Raw genomic sequence first — 24,596 nt, forward strand, 5'->3', positions numbered from 1 at the left:
CCATTGTAAAGCATTATACTCCAATAAAGATGTTAAAAAAAAAAATTCTTAGGGTTAGGAAATGTTGCACTGGATGGTTCCATCCACATATTCTAGAACATCTGACGTCATATTCACTCACTTTCTACCGTATGAGTCTTTTCTTTTTTTCTCCCTACTTTAAATTGCAGACTTAAAGCTGATTTTAATTTGAGCTCTGTCCACCTTTTTTTTAAGCCTGAATGTGCACAACATTGCTGCAAGGAGAGAGGTCAGCGATAGTAGACAGCATCTGTTAAAACACCTAGGCCCTTTCCATGAGGTTTTTGTTTGTTTCTTCCTTGCATATCTTCTTTACCTATTTGAGAGATGTGTCCCACTTCCACAGGTAGATAATATTGATTTAAATTTGTTTCCTCCTATTTAATGTGCAATTCTTGAGCCTTTGCCACAATCAGAGAGAGCAAGTCTATGTGTATCCTAATTGTTTCAACTCTCCATGAAAGCCATTTTTACTATATCTCTTTCAGAAAAGAAGATAAATAAGGCTACCTGCTCAGTTTCTATTTCTCATAAATTATTGGTATTAACTACTGGTAAGTGTTGAACTTAAGCATTGATGTCTGTGAAGAACATGTCTTTAAATGTGGAATTTCATGGTTATCAGAGAAAAATCCTTGCCTTGCTTTCATTTATAGTCTTGGAATTTTTCTTTTACATTATCTATATTTAATATGTATGTAGCTGCTTTTTTTTTTAACCTTCAGCATAAATTTATTCATTTCCTATCTTAAACACCTAGGCCACTTACAGTTCCTGGTCGTGGGTAGGGGACTCTTCCTTGATAAGGCACCCACTGGTAGTTGGGACCATCCCTGTGAGCATATGGACCCAGGAACACCCTTCTCACATCACTCATGCTATACATGCACACGGCTGACCCCTTGAAGATGTTACTAAAAAAGACAGACAGAACAAAAACAGACTTTCATCTTTACACAATGACAGAGCTATTTATACTGAGATTTTAAATTTCAGATAGCAATTATCAATACTTGAACATAAATTCTCAAATAGTGTTTGGGATTTTTTAAGTCACATGTTTATATATATTTCAATAATACACAAGAGAGCGAAATTATGATTGCTCAAAATTAGAAGGCATGGATGAAAACACCTTTAGTACTCATAGAACATATACATATTCATTTCATAAATAGACAATATATGATATAAATATATACATTCATATCATATGTAAACACTGATAGGAAAAACATATATACAAAATCTAAAAGGTAATGATTAACTCTGATATCAGATAAAATAAAAATATAAACTTTGGTATTATGTTAAGACTTAAGCATCATTGCTGAAACCAGGAAATGTTTAAACAAGAAAGAATGTTTAAGAACACATTTTATAAACTGAAACTGGTGAAGATGAATAGTCAATGTGTTATATTATAATTTTTAACTCCCAAACCAACAAAAGTATTTGATCAAGTAACAGAGTTCGATTTGTGTGAAGGCATTTAAAATCATCTCTTTCCAACACAGAAAATCATCTTAAGTTAGTAGCTATTACACCCTAGCAAAAGTGGAGTATTACAGCAATTATCCCCATCATTTTGTTGGACCAAAAAAATCAGGTAATTGAAGCAAATTGGAAGTTTACCATGAGCTGCCACAATTTCCCATTTTATTTTGCTTATATAAATACAGCTTGAGGGATTTATTTATACAAAGATATAAAACAGTAATGCACATTAAAAATATGGAATGCATACCTTTTAATCAATCTCTACCCATAGAAAATTACATAAAAATTAGACCAAATGAAAAACATATGTAATAAGAGTTTATTATTGAAAACTGGTGCATCTAGACAATGTCTGGTAGAGTGCAAGCTTCATGAGGGAAGGAACCATGCCTGGCTTCTTTTCTGTAACATAAATTACATATCGCATGGTACTTGACACACAGTAAATTTCAGTAAATATTTATAGAATTTAACAATAATATTTTCATAATGGAATAAGTAGCAAATTAATACATATTTGATACATTATAGTAGTCTATAATGTTTATGTGTCCCTTTTTCATTGTTATACACTTTGCTTATCTATTGATGGAATACATCATCATCAAAAGATCTTTTTAGGATTTACAGCTGTTAAGACTAACTCATATATGACATCAATCTCGCTGAAGCAGAGAGGTGAAATTATTTTACCTACTAAGCCAGTGATTCTCAAAGTGTGGTTCCGAGACCAACGGCATGGGCATCACCTGGGAATTTGTTAGAAATGCGTTCTTAGGCCCTACCCCTTCCTACTGAATCAGAGATTCTGAGGGCGGGGCCTAGCATCTGTATTTTAACAGGCTCTCTGGGCGATTCTGACGTGAGCGTAAGACTGAAAACTACTGTACTAAGCAATGAGGAAGCAGAAGAAATGGATTAATATTTGTTTAATTTGAGCCTCCCACATTCTTTAGCTGTCATTCTGTTTTTATACCAAAGGGGAGAAATATTTAGGTATGGGAAATTGCATCTGGTTTTACTAATATAGTTTTCCTAATTTTTACATGTTATTTTAAAAATTAAGTAAAAATGTCCGATCAATTTGTAATGGCTTTAATATTTACAGAAAAAATCAGTGCTGGACATTGTAGTTAATCTTTCTTTATGCTATCACAGTCCCTTGCAGCACTTTTCCTGACTTTTGATTTTAAATTATTTTTCTTTTAAACATTTATACATATCCAAATGCATATCCCTCTTTATATGCATTTAAATATATGTTTCTTTTAGCAACTCCAGGTAATGTAAACTTCATGCTGAATGTAATAGTCAGGAAATAATTACTGCTTGATTGACAGCAAGAGCTTTGAGGCAGATGGGGAATGACGAAAGGAGGAGGGCGAGGAGAGGGGGAGATGGGGAAGAAGTAGGAGGAGAGAGAGAGAGGAAGAGAGGGTAGGGACAAAGAAGAAGAGAAAGGAGAGGAGAGGGAAAAAGATTTTTCACCCTTAGTTAATATCACTACAAACTTTTAACAAAACTCAGAGTTCTATGTTTATAATATTTTACTCAAATATTTCACTCAAATTTTTAAAGTCAAAGCTATACATAGGGCATGGCATACATTTTTCATCATTAAATCTATAGTAATGAATTCTTTGCTAAAATTTATGTAAAAAATGATTTAGGTCATGACTTATTTCAGGCACCCAAGAATGCACAAGAGCTCAAAGGTTTAGCCGACGTTGTTCTTTCAAAAATATTTTCACAAATTATGGACACTTGGAAAGCATCTAAAGGACATGAATTTTCTATGATAATAAGAGAGCAAAGCATTATTTACCTGGAAGTTGTAAACACTCCATATACAATTGGATTTTTAGGATCTTTAGAATTCATTAGGAATACATCCTCTGTTTTAAAACAAAATTGGAGAAAGTTGCATTTTTTAAGGTAATGGCAAAGTTTGAATACTCTCTATATGACATCATCAGCTACTTACGCAATTCATCAAAATGAGTGTCAATGCCATTTGGACCTGGCACTGAACAAATGAGACGAGCTTTGAGGAATGTTGTCCATTTATTCACCAGACTTCTGTGGCCCCCGAAGTCATTCTGAAAGGAGAGAATAATGGTTTTAGAAATTGTGCATGCAAATGATAATTTCAAATATCTTATCTTCTCATATCTTGAGACAGATACAAAACACAATTCCTCGTTTTTCAAATTGAGAAATGAATTTTAAATGACTAGATACAAGTAACTATGCTTTCTTATTATATTTTTGGTGAAATCTATTCACTCCAACCTTGTTCAAGGAGTGACTTACAATAAATATGCCTTAGCATTAAAAAGTCACTGTACTTTTTCCATTCTGTTACCACTTTGCAATGAACAATATTACTCTTGTGTTTGTTTTGGTTTGCTTTTAGTCTCTCTTTCTTATGTAAGTTTTCCTTAAGATTTTACTCACCTAAGTAGGCTGGTTCACAGAGGTAAGCACATTGGCACATAGTAGGCACTTAATGAGTATTTACTGAATGAAAGAATAACTGCATGCCTTATAACCCATACTGAAAATACACCACAAACAAAAGCATGCTAGCATCAAATATTTTTAAAAGCTCAGTTGACGCAATGCTGACTTTACAAACAGCATGCTGAAAAAACATCTGCATAAATCTTAATAAAGAAAACTCATTCTACAGCAAAAATTTTGAAAAAGTATCTTCTCACTGAAAATGAAACTTAACTGTAACCTGATGCAGCAATAAATTCTATTATGATGGTATGGATTTACCAGTAACTTATAGTCTTATAAAGTAATATTTATGTGCATATGTTTGAAGGAAAATAACTTTTTCTTCAAAAATGTAACACTGATTTATATTTTGTTTATACGATTTTATTTAGTATAAAGATTTTTTTAACCCTTGTAAGTACTGCTTTTAAATATGCCTTATATTTTGTGGAGAAAAGATTCTCATATACTGCATATATCATTTGCATGTTTCCAGAGCATTAAAACTTTTAATTTTCCAGTAATTTAATATACTACAGATAAATAATTAGATCATGATTGGGATAGGAAAGAGGATACCCCCGCCCCCAAGACAGGGATTTTTTAAATTTCATGATTTTTTTTTTAAAAAGAAATAATTTCATTTTAAGACAGTAACTGGATTTGTCCTTGTGATTTTTCTTGAGATGAAAGGTGCTTTAATATATAATAACAGTTAGCTTCATTCATATTTCATATATACTGTACTATACAGTATAGAGGGTAAGAATAGTATTGTTATCATATTTTCACACTAATACTAACTAATCTATACGTATTTACTGACCAATTTTTTATTCTATATATCTAACATTATAATACATATCACATCTGAATTTGTGCCACACAGTATATGAAAGTTCAGAGCTTCAAAATTATGTGTGTGTGCACATATGTGTATATAGGATGCTATAATCAATTCATAAGAACAAGCTTTAACACTTGTCTCTTTTATATTCATACTTGAGTTATTTCCAACAAAAAATATTCATTGAAAACTTATACATTGTAGGAACCTATGCTAGGTCTGAGAATACAAAAATTATATTTTCCCAGGTAATACGAAAAAAATTATTTCTCTAGGATTTCAAACTAATATTATTTAATGTAATTGTGAAATAACACCTCACAACCTGTACCTCTATGTTTGACTATGAAGTTATTCATAAACAACTATAATATGTTTTCAATCTTCTTTTGTTATTTAAATATTTATAGTGATCAGTCAAGCATTTTAGCCATATTTTTCATTATATTTGTACAAAGGTGGAAAAGGAAAAATCTGCGATTGGACAATGATACCCTCCTCATTTTTTTCTTTACCTCACCTTGCATATCTGACCTATTCTAGCGTGAGTGGCTTTTCCAGTGTGTTCTCCATCTATCGCATTTTCACGGAAGAAAAAATACACTTTGTCATCTTCAGGGTTGTCACTTTCTGGGATGAGGTGGGCACTAATGAACCTTGGATCTGAGAGACAAATTATAGCATATATATTAATTCACAGTTGGGTAATAAGACCATTCATTACAGTCCATTTTCAATTTTCTCTTAACCCCTATGTGACATATTTCAAGACCTAATCTCTCTTTAGTTCACTCTTTTTCAGTAGATGTGAACTGTTCTTTATGTATTTTAAAGTATGTTACAAATCACCTTATGTCTCAAAAATTATTTTTTTCCATAAAGTTAGGAGTAGGTGCAGAAATCCTCCATGTGACCATATAGTGCAGATGCATTACTGGATATTAAAACATTTTGCAAAGTGTAAGGGCTATTAAATATTACTTATTGTCATCACCATTGTTATTCTTTCTTTCAAGCATAAAATAATTCAAATCAAACTACCAATTGGTCTATTCCACTTTCGAGCAAAAACTAGGTGGGAGGGGAGAGATGAGATTCATATAAAACAAAACAAAAGAAATTTTCTCAAGTTGTACCCCATCTCATTAAATGGCATCGTCATTTACGAGGTACTCAAGCCCCAAACCGTGTAGTTACCCTTGAGTTCTCTGAGTCTCCACACAACAGTGTGTACCTCTGATATGTCACTTCAGACATATCTAAACCCTCCTATATCTTTTCAAATCACACATAATAAAATGCAAACTCCTTCCAGTGACCAGAAGTCATTTACCATCTGGTCCCTGCTACCTCACATGACTTTTCTTCTTCCTACCCTTCCCTTCCCTAACTTACTCTTAGCCAGACATACCAAACCCCTTCCTGGTTCTCAAACAGGTCAAGCACTCTCAGTACTGCCTCAGATTTTTCCTCACTGTGTAACTCTCTACCCTCATATATTCTGAAGACAGGATTCTTATTTTTACTCAGGTCTTTGTTCAAAATATTACGTTATCAAAGACATCTTTGTTGACTACCCTAATTTAAAGTGCTGAAAGCCTTACCCCTACTTACATGCATTACTTTTCTTCCTAACATTATGAAACACCTGCTATGCTACATCTCTCTGTTTCTTTGTCTCTCTTTAATCTTCATTTGCTTATTGTCTGTCTCCCTCTCCATCCCAATGAATATCAGTTCGATGAGAACAAGGACTTGGCGTGTTTTGTTTGATGCTATGATCCTAGAGCTTAAAACACTGTGGGCATTCAATGAATATCTGTGCAAGAAGACAAGGAAAGAGAAAAGGAAAAAACAAGACTGCCTAGATTATGCAGAAGGTGTATTTGTGACGTCTAGAGTCCCACTTCAAAACATACTTCCGTAAGTACCTGGCTTGATATGGCTGTGGGCTCATATAAACTAACAATATGTAATTGCTTCACGGCTTTAACAATGTAACATACTAAGAAGCTGAGTTTGTTTCATTGAAAGCACTTAGGATCGTTGCAGGTATTTAAGTTCTCACAATAACCTACTTTTACTTCCATGGTGTATTATGTTATCAAGTTAACAATGAAATATACACACCTAGGTCAGCACCATACTTAAGATACCAGGAAAGGGATCAGAATATTGAAACCAGCTTTATCCATCTTATTTAGTCCTAACCTTTTCACCTGTGAATAATCATGTTGTCATGTGTACTACACTTGTAACTTTCCTTTAGCATTTGCTCTGGGACCATGTACTTAGTATATTTCACAGGGCTACACTCCACTATCTTTTTCAGGCAAATTATACAGACCCTGTAAGTAATGCGAAACATATGAAATATTACCTATTCATATTTAAAGTTCAGTATGCCAGTGGAATAAGGGAAGGAGAATAAAACCTCAAAAGTTGGAATCAGGACTAGAATTTTTAATAATACATTACTTCAACTTTAATAAATGTTGCAAAGGTGGTTTTTCTTCATAAATTTCTACTTAATCATATTCATAAGCATATTTGTATACATGTTTTTGTCTCCTGAAGAATGTTGAGTGGATTAATGTGACAACAGTACAAATTAAGTTACAAACCCAATAATTACTACCCCACTGATGAAGTCAGATTTCTAGATTCAGAAATTCAGCACGTCCATGTATGTGTGCGTGCATGTGCATGCAGATATACAGCACAGACCTACACGTGATAGAACTCAGTTCAATCACTTACAACTTTTGTGACATTTTAGCAAGACTCTTACCTCTCAGATCTCAGTTGCCTAATTTTCAAATTGGGTTTATTTCGTGTTAAGTTCAATTCACCTTGTGTCATAAACAGTTCACATACAAACAAGTATTTTAAACTTAACTGGTACATGTGAAACAACTTTGTAAAATATTAACAAATGTACTATGTTGTTATGATGATGATACTAAAAGGAAGCCTCAGTCACATGTTAAGTTCTCATTATAAGATCTCATTATAATCCAGCTGCAGAATTAAAGTGAAAAATCATACTTTCTTCTGCTTTAATGCTGAAAAAATGGAGAAGTCAGTTTAATACTACCTCCCATATTAAGGAAGTTTTTCAAATAAACACTTGAATAACTTAAAGAATTTCAAGTAATTAAACCCTACTACCTTTTATTTGATCACAAATACACGCAAGGCACTATGTAGAAAACAAAATGAATAGTATATATCCCTTGTTTTCAGAAAGCTACAATCTAGCAAGAGTGATGTTAGAAGCATACAAATGACAACAAAGCAAACAATATTTTATACTTATAGATATTCTCTTAACTTAGTATTTGGGCATGAAAAAAGGAGTTATCAAGCATCATGCTTCCATCTCTAAAATATGTGAAGATAATTATCATCTTATAAATATGGGCTCTAGTAGGAAATAATTCAAACAAGTTATCACGTACATTAATTGTTAAAAGGGTCTTCAATTCTAGTCTCTCCTTTAGTATCTGATACTACAGGCACAGAGGATTTGGTAGGTGAATTAACAGTTTGACACAGCTTCAGATACAGACAAAAAATACCATTAGGCATAGAAAACAAAAGCCAAATATATTAAAATAGTAAAAGAGATTATCAAAGAAAAACAATGTGACTTCTCTTCAAGAAATTTAGGTTATATCTTATACTTGAAAAAACATTCACTCTAATTTCAAAATAAATTAGGTCTTTAGTTGATCTCTTCCAAAAATTTAAAAGAAGCCATTCTTCTAATATTTCAAATTTAGAAAATCTTTTTTTTTTTTTGGCCAAAATCTCTGCTCACTGTTCATTTTCTACTTATGCCCCAAAGTTTGCCCCTCCCTTCCTTGCCCCTCTTATTCTCTCAGTCTATTCCCCTCCGCTCTGGTGAATTCCCCTCTTTATCAAATGAACATTCTAACCAGTCATTCTAATTGTCTTCCCTATCATCCTAGAACCTCTTGGCCTCCTAAACCTCCACTTACCTGCCTATGAAACCCCAGAACTTTTTTTCCCTTTGCCCCCATACCTAAGCCAGGATGAAGAAAACCATATAATCGTAGTAAATGGATTTGCTATAAATTCAAGTTATTTATCCTAAACAAGAATTCTAATGTTGCTAAGTAATTATTTTATTTACTTTTAGTGGCTCACCTTAGACTTATTATCAGCTACTGTTTAAAATCATTCTCACTGTCTTCAGAACAACTAATGTGCCATCTCTCAATCTACCCACCAAAGATGGACTTTCTAATTTGTTATACTGCTGAGACCAAGGCCATTCAGTAAGAACTCCCTCCTTTTGCTTCCTTCACACCCCTCACAATTGTTCTTTTCTTCCTTTCTGTGGAAGAATTATTTCCCTTCCATTATATATATAAGGCCTCTCTCTATTTGCTCTCAATCTAATAATCTACAGAATTTTTCTCCAATAAGCAATCTCTATTCTTCATGTAATCACTTACATTTATATTTTCATTTATCAAATATCTCCTAATCATTTACTCTATGCGCTGAATTGTGGAAGATTAGGGGATATTGTGATGAAATGTTTTCTGCCTACATGGTGCTTACTATCTGTGAGGGAATACCAACAGTTAAACAGAGCAATTATCAAATTGCACATAACAAGCAAAAACGAGTTTGGAATGAATGCAGTGAGAAATAGAAGGGACAACTGATGTTGCTTTGAAGGAATTAGGGAAAGTTTTTCTCAGAAGATATGACATGTAATTCAAGACCTGAAGAATAAGAGTTTCCCAGGTAGAAGAAACACAGGTGCAAGGTCACAGAAACAACAGAGAATGTTGTGCAACAGGAGAGAGAGGTGGTCAGAGAGGATGACAGAAAGTTAAGTAGAGGCCAGCATAAGAAGGAAGTTTATTGTTCAGGAGTTTATTGTCCTAATGGCTAAAAGGGAAACCAATGAAGTATTTTAAACCTAGTAATGACATTACCAGGTTTCTATTTTAAGAAGATCACTGGCTGCTGTAGGAAAAAAATATATACTGAGGCAAGAATGAAGGCAGGAAGATTACTTAGAAGACTGGTGAGAAATGATGGTGATGTGGACTTGTATGATAGAGGAGACATATGCAGAGATTATGGGAAAGTAGAACCAATGGATTATGTTCACTGATAAGATGCTGAATGTGAGAAGTAGTAAGAAAAATCATGGTAAAATTAAAGGAAAGACCGATTTAAACAACTGGTGGGATAGGAATCATTTACCAAGAAGGAACACTTGAGGAAGAAGAGATACGAGATGTGGAAGGAAGACTAGCTCAGTTTAGTGCATCTTTAGAGGCAGATGCTTGTGAAGTTATCCCTTAGACCATGAAATAGAAGAGCTTAGAGAGGGAGGAACCAAGATGGCGGACTAGAAGGACGTGCTCTCACTCCCTCTTGCGAGAACACCAGAATCACAACTAGCTGCTGGACAATCATCGACAGGAAGACACTGGAACTCACCAAAAAAGACAAAGACAAAGGAGAAGCCACAATGAGATGGCAGGAGGGGTGCAATCACAGTAAAATCAAATCCCATACTGGTGGGTGGGTGACTCACAGACTGGAGAACACTTATACCACAGAAGTCCACCCACTGGAGTGAAGGTTCTGAGCCCCATGTCAGGCTTCCCAACCTGGGGATCTGGCAAGGGGAGGAGGAATTCCTAGAGAATCAGACTTTGAAGTCAAGTGGGATTTGATTGCAGGACTTCAACAGGACTGGGGGAAACAGAGACTCCACTCTTGGAGGGCACACACAAAGTAGTGTGCACATCGGGACCCAGGGGAAGGAGCAGTGACCCCATAGGAGACTGAACCAGACCTACCTGCTAGTGTTGGAGGGTCTCCTGCAGAGGCGGGAGGTGGCTGTGGCTCACCGTGGGGACAAGGACACTGGCAGCAGAAGTTCTGGGAAGTACTCCTTGGTGTGAGCCCTCCCAGAGTCCGCCATTAGCTCCACAAAAGAGCCCAGTAGGCTCCAGTGCTGGGTTGCCTCAGGCCAAACAACCAACAGGGAGGGAACCCAGCCCCACCCATCAGCAGTCAAGTGGATTAAAGTTTTACTGAGCTCTGCCCACCAGAGCAACAGCCAGCTCTACCCACCACCAGTCCCTCCCATCAGGAAGCTTGCACAAACCTCTTAGATAGCCTCATGAACCAGAGGGCAGACAGCAGAAGCAAGGAGAACTACAATCCTGCAGCCTGTGGAACAAAAACCACATTCACAGAAAGACAGACAAAAGGAAAAGGCAGAGGGCTATGTACCAGATGAAAGAACAAGATAACACCCCAGAAAAACAACTAAATGAAGTGGAGATAGGCAACCTTCCAGAAAACAGAATTCAGAATAATGATAGTGAAGATGATCCAGGACCTCGGAAAAAGAGTGGAGGCAAAGATCGAGTAGATGCAAGAAATGTTTAACAAAGATCTAGAAGAATTAAAGAACAAACAAACAGAGATGAACAATGCAATAACTGAAATGAAAACTACACTAGAAGGAATCAATAGCAGAATAACTGAGGCAGAAGAATGGGTAAGTGACCTGGAAGACAGAATGGTGGAATTCACTGCTGTGGAACAGAATAAAGAAAAAAGAATGAAAAGAAATGAAGACAGCCTAAGAGACCTCTGGGACAACATTAAATACAACAACATTCGGATTATAGGCCTCTCAGAAGGAGAAGACAGAGAGAAAGGACCCAAGAAAACATTTGAAGAGATTATAGTCGAAAACTTCCCTAACATGGGAAAGGAAATAGCCACCCAAATCCAGGAAGTGCAGAGTCCCATACAGGATAAAGCCAAGGAGAAACACACTGACACACATAGTAATCAAACTGGCAAAATTTAAAGACAAAGAAAAATTATTAAAAGCAGCAAGGGAAGAACAACAAATAACATACAAGGGAACTCCCATAAGGTTAACAGCTCATTTCTCAGCAGAAACTCTACAAGCCAGAAGGGAGTGGTATGATATACTTAAAGTGATGAAAGGGAAGAACCTACAACCAAGATCACTCTACCCGGCAAGGATCCATTCAGATTCGATGGAGAAATCAAAAGCTTTACAGACAAGCAAAAGCTAAGAGAATTCAGCACCACCAAACCAGCTCTACGACAAATGCTAAAGGAACTTCTCTAAGTGGGAAACACAAGAGAAGAAAAAGACGCACAAAAACAAACCCAAAACAATTAAGAAAATGGTAATAGGAACATACATATCGATAATTACCTTAAATGCGAATGGATTAAATGCTCCAACCAAAAGACATGGGCTTGCTGAATGGATACAAAAACAAGACCCATATATATGCTGTCTACAAGAGACCCACTTCAGATCTAGGGACACATACAGACTGAAAGTGAGGGGATGGAGAAAGATATTCCATGCAAATGGAAATCAAAAGAAAGCTGGAGTAGCAATACTCATGTCAGATAAAATAGACTTTAAAATAAAGAATGTTACAAAAGACAAGGAAGGACACTACATAATGATCAAGGGATCAATCCAAGAAGAAGATATAACAATTATAAATATATATGCACCCAACATAGGAGCACCTCAATACATCAGGCAACTGCCAAGAGCTATAAAAGAGGAAATCGACAGTAACACAATAATAGTGGGGGACTTTAACACCTCACTTACACCAATGGACAGATCATCCAAAATGAAAATAAATAAGGAAACAGAAGCTTTAAATGACACAATAGACCAGATAGATTTAATTGATATTTATAGGACATTCCATCCAAAAACAGCAGATTACACTTTCTTCTCGGGTGCGCACAGAATATTCTCAAGGATAGTTCACATCCTGGGTCACAAATCGAGCCACAGTAAATTTAAGAAAACTGAAATCATATCAAGCATCTTTTCTGACCACAACACTATGAGATTAGAAATGAATTACAGGGGAAAAAAACGTAAAAGACACAAACACATGGAGGCTAAACAATACGTTACTAAATAACCAAGAGATCAATGAAGACATCAAAGAGGAAACCAAAAAATACCTGGAGACAAATGACAGTGAAAACATGACGATCCAAAACCTATGGGATGCAGCAAAAGCAGTTGAAGAGGGAAGTTTACAGCTGTACAAGCCTACCTCAAGAAACAAGAAACATCTCAAATAAACAATCTAACCTTACACCTAAAGGAACTAGAGAAAGAAGAACAAACAAAACCCAAAGTTAGCAGAAGGAGAGAAATCATAAAATGAGAGCAGAAATAAATGAAATAGAAACAAAGAAAACAATAGCAAAGATCAATAAAACTAAAAGCTGGTTTTCTGAGAAGATAAACAAAATTGATAAACCATTAGTCAGGCTCATCAAGAAAAAGAGGGAGATGACTCAAATCAATAAAATTAGAAATGAAAAAGGAGAAGTTACAACAGACACGGCAGAAATACAAAGCATCATAAGAGACTACTACAAGCAACTCTATGCCAATAAAACGGACAACCTGGAAGAAATGGACAAATTCTTAGAAAGGTATAGCCTTCCTATACCTGTGATTAAAAATCTTCCAACAAACAAAAGTCCAGGACCAGATGGCTTCACAGGTGAATTCTGTCAAACATTTAGAGAAGAGCTAACACCCATCCTTCTCAAACTCTTCCAAAAAACTGCGGAGGAAGGAACACTCCCAAACTCATTCTATGAGGCCACCATCACCCTGATACCAAAACCAGACAAAGATACTACAAAAAAAGAAAATTACAGACCAATATCACTGATGAATATAGATGCAAAAATCCTCAACAAAATACTAGCAAACAGAATCCAACAACACATTAAAAGGATCATACACCATGATCAAGTGGGATTTATCCTAGGGATGCAAGGATTCTTCAATATACGTAAATCAATCAATGTGATAAACCATATTAACAAATGGAAGAATAAAAAGCATATGATCATCTCAATAGATGCAGAAAAAGCTTCTGAAAAATTCAACACCCATTTATGATAAAAACTCTCCAGAAAGTGGGCATAGAGGGAAACTACCTCAACATAATAAAGGCCATATACAACAAACCCACAGCAAACACCATTCTCAATGGTGAAAAAGTGAAACCATTTCCTCTAAGATCACGAACAAGACAAGGATGTCCACTCTCACCACTATTATTCAACATAGTTTTGGAAGTGAAGAAGTAAAACTGTCACTGTTTGCAGATGACATGATACTATACATAGAGAATCCTAAAGACACCACCAGAAAACTATTAGAGCTAATCAATGAATTTGGTAAAGTTTCAGGATACAAAATTAATGCACAGAAGTCTCTTGCATTACTATACACTAATGATGAAAAACCTGAAAGAGAAATTAAGGAAACACTCCCATTTACCATTGCAACAAAAAGAATAAAATACCTAGGAAAAAACCTACCTAAGGAGACAAAAGACCTGTATGCAGAAAACTATAAGACACTGATGAAAGAAGTTAAAGATGATACCAACAGATGGAGAGATATACCATGTTCTTGGATTGGAAGAATCAATATTGTGAAAATGACTATACTACCCAAAGCTATCTATAGATTCAATGCAATCCCTATCAAATTACCAATGGCATTTTTTACGGAAGTAGAACAAAAAATCTTAAAATTTGTATGGAGACACAAAAGACCCCAAATAGCCAAAGCAGTCTTGAGGGAAAAAAACGGAGCCGGAGGAATCAGACTCCCTGACTTCAGACTGTACTACAAAGCTACAGTCATCAAGACAATGTGGTACTGGCACAAAAACAGAAACATAGATCCATGGAACAAGATAGAAAGCCCAGAGATAAACCCATGCACCTATGGTCAACTAATCTATGACAAAGGAGGCAAGGATATACAATGGAGAAAAGACAGTGTCTTCAATAAGTGGTGCTGGGAAAACTGGACAGCTACATGTAAAAGAATGAAATAAGAACACTCCCTAACACCATACACAAAAGTAAACTCAAGATGGATTAGAGACCTAAATGTAAGACCAGACACTATAAAATTCTTAGAGGAAAACATAGGAAGAACACTCTTTAACATAAATCACAGCAAGATCTTTTTTGATCCACCTCCTAGAGTAATGATAATAAAAACAAAAATAAACAAATGGGACCTAATGAAACTTAAAAGCTTTTGTACAGCAAAGGAAACCATAAACAAGATGAAAAGACAACCCTCAGAATGGGAGAAAATATTTGCAAAGGAATCAATGGACAAAGGATTAATCTCCAAAATATATAAAGAGCTCATGCAGCTCAATATTAAAAATACAAACAACCCAATCCAAAAATGCGCAGAAGACCTAAATAGACATTTCGCCAAAGAAGACATACAGATGGCCAAGAAGCACATGAAAAGCTGCTCAACATCACTAATTATTAGAGAAATGTAAATCAAAACTACAATGAGGTAGCACCTCACACCAGTTAGAATGGGCACCATCAGAAAATCTACAAACAACAAATGCTGGAGAGGGTGTGGAGAAAAGGGAACCCTCTTGCACTGTTGGTGGGAATGTAAATTGATACAGCCACTACGGAGAATAGTATGGAGGTTCCTTAAAAAACTAAAAATAGAACTACCATACGACCCAGCAATCCCACTACTGGGCATATACCCAGAGAAAACCATAATTCAAAAAGACACATGCCCCCCAACGTTCATTGCAGCACTATTTACAATAGCCAGGTCATGGAAGCAACCTAAATGCCCATCAACAGACGAATGGATAAAGAAGTTGTGGTACATATATACAATGGAATATTACTCAGCCATGAAAAGGAATGAAATTGGGTCATTTGTAGAGACGTAGATGAATCTAGAGACTGTCATACAGAGTGAAGTAAGTCAGAAAGAGAAAAACAAATATTGTATATTAATGCATATATGTATGTGGAACCTAGAAAAATGGTACAGATGAACTGGTTTTCAGGGCAGAAATTGAGACACAGATGTAGAGAACAAACATATGGACACCAAGGGGGGAAAGCGGCGGTGGGTGTGGGGTGGTGGTGTGATGAACTGGGCGATTGGGATTGACATGTATACACTGATGTGTATAAAATTGATCACTAATAAGGACCTGCTGTATAAAAAAAAAGTAAAATAAAATGCAAAAATTAAAAAAAAAAGAGCTTAGAAAAGAAGAGAGGCCTATAGTTGAAGCTATTTAAAAGTAAAGTCAATGGGGTGATTAGGAGGGTATAGCATAAAAAGATAAAAGAGGATAGAATGGAGCCCTGAGAAAAGTGATGAAAAGCAGGAAGAAATCTAGCAACTGGGGAGCTGTAAAATGAAGGGAAGAAGGCAATCTTTTGTTGAATGGTCAATCTTTTAAGTCTTTTTATCCTGAGAAAGAAAAAGAAAACCAGAAAACTTCCACGGACACTCCATGGAATCTATTGTGGCTTTTTGCACCCATTAAGCCATAGAACTTCTTGGAGAGTACATATACTCCCTGCCCCAGTTACCACTTGCTTCTCAACTCTTTGCTGTCTATAGATTTTGGCAACTTTCACCATTGGTAGTGTTCTTAATGAGAAACAACAGAAACCACCAAATCAGCAAATTGGTACTCATCTTCCTTTGTCTTTAGCCGTTGACACAATGAAATATTCAGATCTTCCCCCAAATTTTTATTGCTTCTCTGGTTTGTGGCTTTTTTGTCTCTGAGCCTGAATTGTTAATAATCAAATCTTCATAATTTCCTTTAGGACTCTCTTTTCCTAAATCCCTAAATATAGACATTCCTTAAATTTTGTGGGGGCACTTTTATTTCTTTCTACTCCTATAAATAAAGTTATCTCCTGGTATTGCTTCCATTATTTTAATATTCTTAATTTTCTTTATTTTTAAAGTTTTTTTCTTTGGGGATTTATTCACTTATAATGCTTAAAGTATCACCAAACTATATAAACCTTTCTTTTCTTCCTACATCCAATTCTGCACTTCAAAATTTTGGCTAAAATTTTCTACTTAGAAATCTCACTGAAACTTTAATTCGTCATGCTTAGCAAAGAACTTGTCAACTTTTCCTTAAAAACTGTTTCTGCTCTTCCTGTTCCATTTTGGTTAATGTCAAGAGCGGCACCTAGATATAAAATGTGTTTTTACCTTACATTGCCCCCATCTCATGCAGGACTTCTGTTCTCTACTCTAAATATATTATCAAACTTATTCCTGCTATTGTTTTCACTTCTTCTCCCTGTTTTATAGTCTTAAATTTGCCAGCACAATTCTTGTTCTTTTCACTTAACAGTTATACTTTTGGAATCATCTAACTGGTCTTCCACATGTATTATCTATTTCTTCTAAGCCATCATCCATGCAGTGCTACAGAAAGAAATACAAATGCATTTACACCATATATTTTCCAGAACAGATTTCAAGTGTCATAGGATATGACAAAGTAGCGTAAATTAAGATGTGGCAAGCAGAAAGGGCAATAGGGCTGATATTACTCTGGGCCAGTAACAGGGCTAAAAGGAGATACTACATTCATCAATACACCTGCTTAAGACGGACCACAGTTTTGGTTCAGAACTTTCTAGCACAAGAGGAAAGTGGGAAACCTTGTCACTTTCATTATTCATACTGTCTCTGATATAGAAAATAAACTAAGGGCAATCCACATCATCCACGAACTAACCTCGACTTACCTTCCAGTAGAACTGACCACAGTTTCCCTTCTTTAGCCCCTTAGTGAACCTGCATATCATTCTAGAAGACAACACATCTACCATCTTCACAGGCATTTATCTCACAGAACATGGAGGAAAGTTTGCTTCTACCTCTGCTATATCACTTAATTCTTTTTCTATTATGTTCCTCTTCATATTTGTTATGATAAGCATTTGTCCTATATTTCTCCCTCTCTTACCTTCAGCTTCTATATATACTAAAAATTTATTTTGAATCTATCTCACTGCAGCTACCCAAATGTAGGCCCTTATCTCTCCTCTCCTGGCAGCCACATTCAATGTTTTCCCTGCTTCTGGCCTCACCTTCTCCAAACCACCTTGTATGGTCTACCACCTTTTAGCATACAAACTGTTTTCTGGCACCTGGTGCATATTCCTCAATCAGAATCCATAAAACTCTATTTAATAATTTGTTTTCTTTCCCCTCTATTCTTGTAAGCTGGTCTCTCTATATTTTCCTAGTTCTTCCAGTATAAGTATAATTTCTGAAACAGAACATCACTCCTAAATAAATGAATGAATGAATTAATAAACGAATGAATTTGCTGAACTAAAATGTGTAAGGTTTTTTTTTTTTTTAAAGAATCACATTTTCTTGCTTTTTGACATAGTTTATTGAAGCTTTGGGGATGAATAGAAATCATCATAGCCTTAACAAAGGTTCCTGGTTAAAGAAATGCTTAGACATGCTTCTTTAAATTGCAACTATTTCTAAGAGTTATTATGCAATAGTGGGTTTTCAAAATGTTCTTCTGAAATGTTATAAATGTTCTTTGAACTTGGAAGAAGCTTTCTTTTTCTGATTGCATCCTTTTGTATTAGGTAATTAACGCAGTAAAAAAAGATTATCTGTTTGTAATTTTTCAAAATTAGATTTCATCAATAGGATTAAAATATCAGAAAGCATGTCTCTCCATTTTATGAAGCTAAGATCAATGCATATGTTAGGGGTCAGAGATTACCACTGTCCTGAGAAACTTCAAGCAATTCAATAACTTGCTGTGTGATCAAAAACTCCACATGTAAGTTTTACCAAAATTCATTCAGATTGACCTACTTTATTAGTTCTCCTTAGGAATCTAAGAAAATTCATGGTATTCACAAAGGAAGTTATTCTACTTCCAGTTACTCCCAGCAAATGGCAAGCAGAAATGAAAAACCCAAACCCACTAGTTTTTTTCTTTTAAAATTTGTGTTCTGTAACCCATTAAATCAGAGACTGTCTATTTCCAGTCCTCAGACACAAATTCCTGATTTCAATATGGCCCAAGTCCATTGAAACTAACAGACACATATTTACAGATTTTTTAATAATGTAAACAGTTACAATGCCCCTAGATACCTCTCCACATTGCAACTCTGTACAGTTCTCTACTCTGTAAAGTTCACAAAATCCCAAGTGACAATGATTTAACAAAATCTTTGAGCTTGTACAATTTGAATATATTTCTTGCAATGTGAAGCAGGAAGTTGATGTGGATGTGTATTAAAAGCTGAACATCAAAAGAAAAGGGTAAAATCCATTTAAGCAAGATCAAAGTGCATTAATCTTGCCAGTACACAACTGCAATGTAAACACTACAAAGGGTAAATAGAGTTGGAAAGATTCTCTCATCTGCATAGCTTAAATGGTATGCCTTCGGGGAAGAAACTTTGTCTTTACAGGTACTGTGCTACTTTTGCAATGTCCCTGAGCACAGGGTAGAAGCTGAACAAATAATCATATTTAATACTCTTGGGCCAATGCTATTATGTGAAGCATGGAATCTTTAATCATGATAACAGCAATAAATGGTAAGTAAATACACTTCTTTCCTTTCCCCCTTTATCTCTGTTACCACCCCCTTGACATTCTTCTACACCTCATCCCACAGATGGCATTTCTTGCCAAATTCACGTTTGGGCACCACCTGCTACTTGTAACAGTACCACTCTGTCGAAATATTTTTAGCATCTGAAAATTAAACTGTCCTTCAGGTGCAATCTCACACTTAATGAAAATGACACCTTGGCATGAGGCATACGGCTGCCTTTATGATTCATTTGGCAGCTTGAGCTTATTTAAATAATGAACACATTTTGCTGCTCTCAGCATTAGGATCAATCGGATTCGCTAGTATGGCAAAATTCTGACCAGCATTTGACTGGACTTCTCCCTTCCACTGACAATCTCCAAAGAACAAGAACATCCAACTAAAACTGTAGAAATATTTTTTCTGAAAATGAATCAAATCTACTGGATGATTAATTAAGGCTTTTGGAGTACCTATAAATTTAAAAGGTAGGACATATATTGGTTTTCTAGGACATAAATTACAGATAGTTCATCTGGATAGAGGTTGGAATTAATGATTATAAACTCTCTTGTGCAACTTTAAGAGGAATACTTAGTTTCACACCGTGAAACATTCAGACAATCCTCTTGTAAAGCATGTTAGGGGGTTCCAGACCAGAACAGAAGGAAAAAGAAAACCCACTGCAGAAGAACAGCCCTAATTATCTAACTCTGTGAATCAATCCTGACACCATCTATGAGAGGACAGGAAGGCTTGAAAATTCACATAGTTCACAAAAAAACATATACACTCTTGTTCTCTTCACACTTAAAAGGTGATTTCACTGACATTATGACTATGTAGGAAGGAAAATCCTTACTAAATATATACCTTGAATTAACAACATAAAAATAAACAAATTCTTACTTCATTGTACATACATAAAAACTGTTCTGTGATAGGAGTCAAAGAGAACTGGATAGAAACGAGGCTTCTCCCACTCACTAGACTTGTAACTTCAAAAAATTAATTAACGTCAACTAGCCTCAGTTTCTTTATCTGTCAGAAGCACATGCCTCTGAGGGGTGCTGGGAGAATTACATTAGAAAATATATATACATCTACACCTACATATACATATATGTCTGTCTGTCTATCTATCTATCTAACATCTCCCTCCCTACCTATCTATATCACTGTATCACAGGGCTTCAAAATTGCTAGCTGTTATTATTTTAGAACACTGTTTATAAAACTTTGAGAAATATCCTATGTAAATATATGTTTAAAAGTTAATGGTGGGAATTCCCTGGCGGTCCAGTGGCTAAAACTCCATGCTTCTACTGCTGGGGGCCCGGGTTCGATCCCTGGTCAGGGAACTAATATCCTGCAAGCTGCGTGGTGCCACCAAAAAAAAAAAAAAAAAGGGAAAAAAAAAAAGTTAATCGTAACAGAAACTTAGATTGCTAATGAAAGCAAGCTGAATCAGAAGCCAGCTGATAAGAAAGCTATAAACCTGTTAAAGACAACTGAGAAGAACAAAGACCAATTGTAAATTATGTAAATCGTATAACTTCATTTTTACAATTAAAAAAAATATTTCCAATATCACAGCCTTAGACTTCAAAATACTTACAAGTTGCTGATGGGGAAAAATCCTCACCAGATGAAGGCCAGTGCACCAGGATAGCAGCCATAGTGACTAGTTTCTTCCCCTTTCAGCTTTGATGCAACATAAGGGGGAAAAAAGGCCCCGAAGAATCAGAAGACCATGAATGGGAACTTCCAGCACATTGGGAATGCAGGGAATACAGCATAAGGTCATCTCGCATTCTTAGCTAACAGCCTAAGCATAATGGATATATCATTTTTGGCTGTGGAATAGAAAAACCTCTGGCTGCCAAGGAACAGGCCTGGAAAAACTTTTGATGCTTAGCTGGCTGGGAAACTATGAACAGCCCTTGGGATAGTTTAACCCGAAGAAAGGTTCAAAATTAATCATGCCAGGAAAGAGAGAAGGGCTGATTAGAATGGAAGATGAGCACAAATGGTAAGTGAAAATAAAAAGTACTATTTATTTTGCCCCTTCCTTGTCCTTCTTATACATTATTTTAAGCCACACTCATCCCAGAAAGAAACTCTGACATTAAGACTCAACAAATGCTCAAAATGCAAACTAGAAACTGGAAAAGCTAGGATGTGAACAAGAGCTGAGTTTTTTTACTGCATCAAGCAGCATCAAATATTTATACCTATGTACTTTGTAATTTTTGTAATATGTCTCTAGGTTGCATATACACATACACTATTTGATTATTATTTACTATTTTAATAAAGAGATCAGCTTTTAACTTTAATAAAAAATTAGTGGAAAACCTTGATGCTTTCTACCACTTCAGACTCCTTTAAAAGGCATTCAAGGTTTTCACTATCCAGTGCCCCCCTGTATAATTCTAGGCTCACCTCCCATTGCATTTCCCTCTGTATCCTCCTCTCTTATCACTCTGGATTCTCAGAACTTTCATTCTTTCATGCAAATTCTCTATGAAGAATCATGCCAAATTTTCAAGATCCTTTTCTAGTATTTTCCAAAAGTACTTTCTTTAAATTCTTCCAGTGGAAATTTGTCTTCTGGGTTTCCACAATATTTTGTTTAGACTTCAATTAAAGTAGTTATACCGTCTCATCTGCCCTAAATTATTCTTTACGATATAGGATGTTTCTTCGCAAAGTTCTTTTGAGGCAGGGCTTTGTCATTCATCTTCAAATCCTCTCTGCTTCTTAAGATAGTACATTACCCTTTAAATTCTAACTAACTTAAACTCAACTGAACACTACCAATTTATATAATTGTCTTACAGTTCGTAAACTGCCTTCACATAGGTGATGGCAGAGTAACTGCACAGAGGTTAAGGTTAGGGGGCTGTCGCAGCATTCAGCTAAGCTCTACCACTTACTAACTGTGTGACCCTGAGCAAATTATTTAACATATCTGTGTCTCATCATAAGGTGAGAATATGGAGATGTTATAAGTATCAAATGACCTAATAGAGTTAAAACACATGGACGTAGAACAACAATAACTGTCATTACTTTCCCATGGTTTGTTACCTCTGCTTCATTGTTTATCCACGTGCTGCTCATCAGAAATCATTTAAGAAGAGTACCATTGAAGGAAACACAAAAAAGTATCTTTTTTAAAAAATAGGAGTGGAAGATAAAGGGCAGAAACAAAGGGCGAATCAAGAGATCCTTTTTTCACGTCAGTCAGGTGGCCATAATGAAAGAGAAGATCAAAATGAGTCAAAAACTAAAAAGATCAGCAGCCGCATTGTTCTTCATACCGACTTAGATAAAGACACATGGACTTAAAATATTCAAAAGGAGGTTTGACTCTCAATGCTGGGGCTTGCCTAGCCAAGCAAGACTAGATGTGCTGCAACATTTATAGGTGCTTCCTTGTATATTTTCCTTGTATTAACAAATGTATACCATGAGTGTACTCATCATGTTTGCATTATTTAAATGATTATTGTTTTTAATTACATTATGTATAAGTAAGATTACATGGGTGTGTATAATCATTATGAGGTAATTAAAATTATTTTGATTGTTAAAATAATTTTTTAAAGTAGAGAAAGGAATTCCTCAAAAACATATCACTCCCATGGTTGCTGCCTCTCCCTTTCCTATAATTATTTTTTTCCATCTTAATCAATTTGATTCCCCAATTCCCAGGATATTCTATGCTTGAGCAGCACTTTTTGGCTGACTTTTGACCGTGTTCATGTAGTATTGCACATTTAGCTCCTCAGAATAACTATCTCCATCATTTCCACACCTGCTCCATCTGGAATCTCATTTTTCTCAATGCCATACTATTTCTTTCTCCTTACTCTCTATCAACATTTTATCAATCATCAAGTTTTATTTCCACCTTTCTCCTAAATATCTTTTATGGCTATTTTTATTATTCATGTCTTAGTTTAGGTCCTTAAAGTTTTCCCACACTTTAATAGCTTTCTGAGTTTCTTGTTATCAGTCTTACCTTCCCACATTTTTTCTTCTACATAATGCCAAAAGTGACTTCATCAACATTCAGTTTGTTTACGCCAATCCACTGTGTGTTTTTTTTGTTTTTTAAAAAATTTTTAATAGATCTTTATTGGAGTATAATTGCTTCACAATACTGTGTTAGTTGATGCTGCACAACAAAGCGAATCAGCCATATGCATACACATGTCCCCATATCCCCTCCCTCTTGAGCCTCCTTCCCCTTCTCCCTATCCCACTCCTCTAGGTCATCGCAAAGCACCGAGCCCATCTCCCTGCGCTATGCTGCTGCTTCCCATCAGCCAACTATTTTACATTCGGTAGTGTTATCTATGTTGACGCTACTCTCACTTTGCCCCAGCTTTGCCCTCCCACCCCATGTCCTCAAGTCCATTTTCTATGTCTACCTCTTTATTCCTGCCCTGCAACTACGTTCATCAGTACCATTTTTTTTTTTTTTTGGATTCCATATATATGCGTTAGTGTACCGTATTTGTTTTTCTCTTTCTGACTTACTTCACTCTGTATGACAGACTCTAGGTCCATCCACCTCACTACAAATAACTCAGTTTCGTTTCTCTTTATGGCTGAGTAACATTCCATTGTATATATGCACCATATCTTCTTTATCCATTCATCTGTCGATGGACATTTAGGTTGGTTCCATGTCCTGGCTATTGTAAATAGTGCTGCATTGAACATTGTGGTGCATGTCTCTTTTTGAATTATGATTTTCTCAGGGTATATGCCCAGTAGTGGGATAGGTGGATCATATGGTAGTTCTATTTTTATTTTTTAAGGAACCTCCATACTGTTCTCCATAGTGGCTGTATCAACTTACAATCCCACCAACAGTGTAGGAAGTTTCCCTTTTCACCACACCCTTTCCAGCATTTATTGTTTCTAGATTTTTTGATAATGGCCATTCTGACCGGCGTGAGGTGATACCTCACTGTAGTTTTGATTTGCATTTCTCTCATAATTAGTGATGTTGAGCATCTTTTCATGTGCCTCTTGGCCATATGTATGTCCTCCTTGGTGAAATGTCTATTTAGGTCTTCTGCTCATTTTTTAACTGGATTATTTGTTTTTTTGATATTGAGCTCCACGAGCTGTTTGTATATTTTGGAGATTAATCCTTTGTCTGCTGTTTCATT

At 35.7% G+C, this 24,596-nt stretch overlaps 1 protein-coding gene across 1 annotated transcript in view; it reads right to left on the minus strand.

Annotated features, from left to right (window-relative positions):
• Nucleotides 1-24,596, minus strand: part of SEMA3A (semaphorin 3A) — a 226,535-nt gene that overhangs the window by 42,855 nt on the left and 159,084 nt on the right. Inside the window, exons 7-10 of the mRNA XM_061197662.1 lie at nucleotides 5,394-5,536; nucleotides 3,506-3,620; nucleotides 3,347-3,416; nucleotides 791-935 (exon numbers count right to left, since the gene is read on the minus strand). Of these exons, the coding sequence (XP_061053645.1) occupies nucleotides 791-935; nucleotides 3,347-3,416; nucleotides 3,506-3,620; nucleotides 5,394-5,536 (473 nt within the window). The remainder of the gene's footprint in view (nucleotides 1-790; nucleotides 936-3,346; nucleotides 3,417-3,505; nucleotides 3,621-5,393; nucleotides 5,537-24,596) is intronic.

The sequence above is a fragment of the Eubalaena glacialis genome, chromosome 8 (assembly GCF_028564815.1).
Source record: "Eubalaena glacialis isolate mEubGla1 chromosome 8, mEubGla1.1.hap2.+ XY, whole genome shotgun sequence".
Classification (NCBI taxonomy): Eukaryota; Metazoa; Chordata; class Mammalia; order Artiodactyla; family Balaenidae; genus Eubalaena; species Eubalaena glacialis.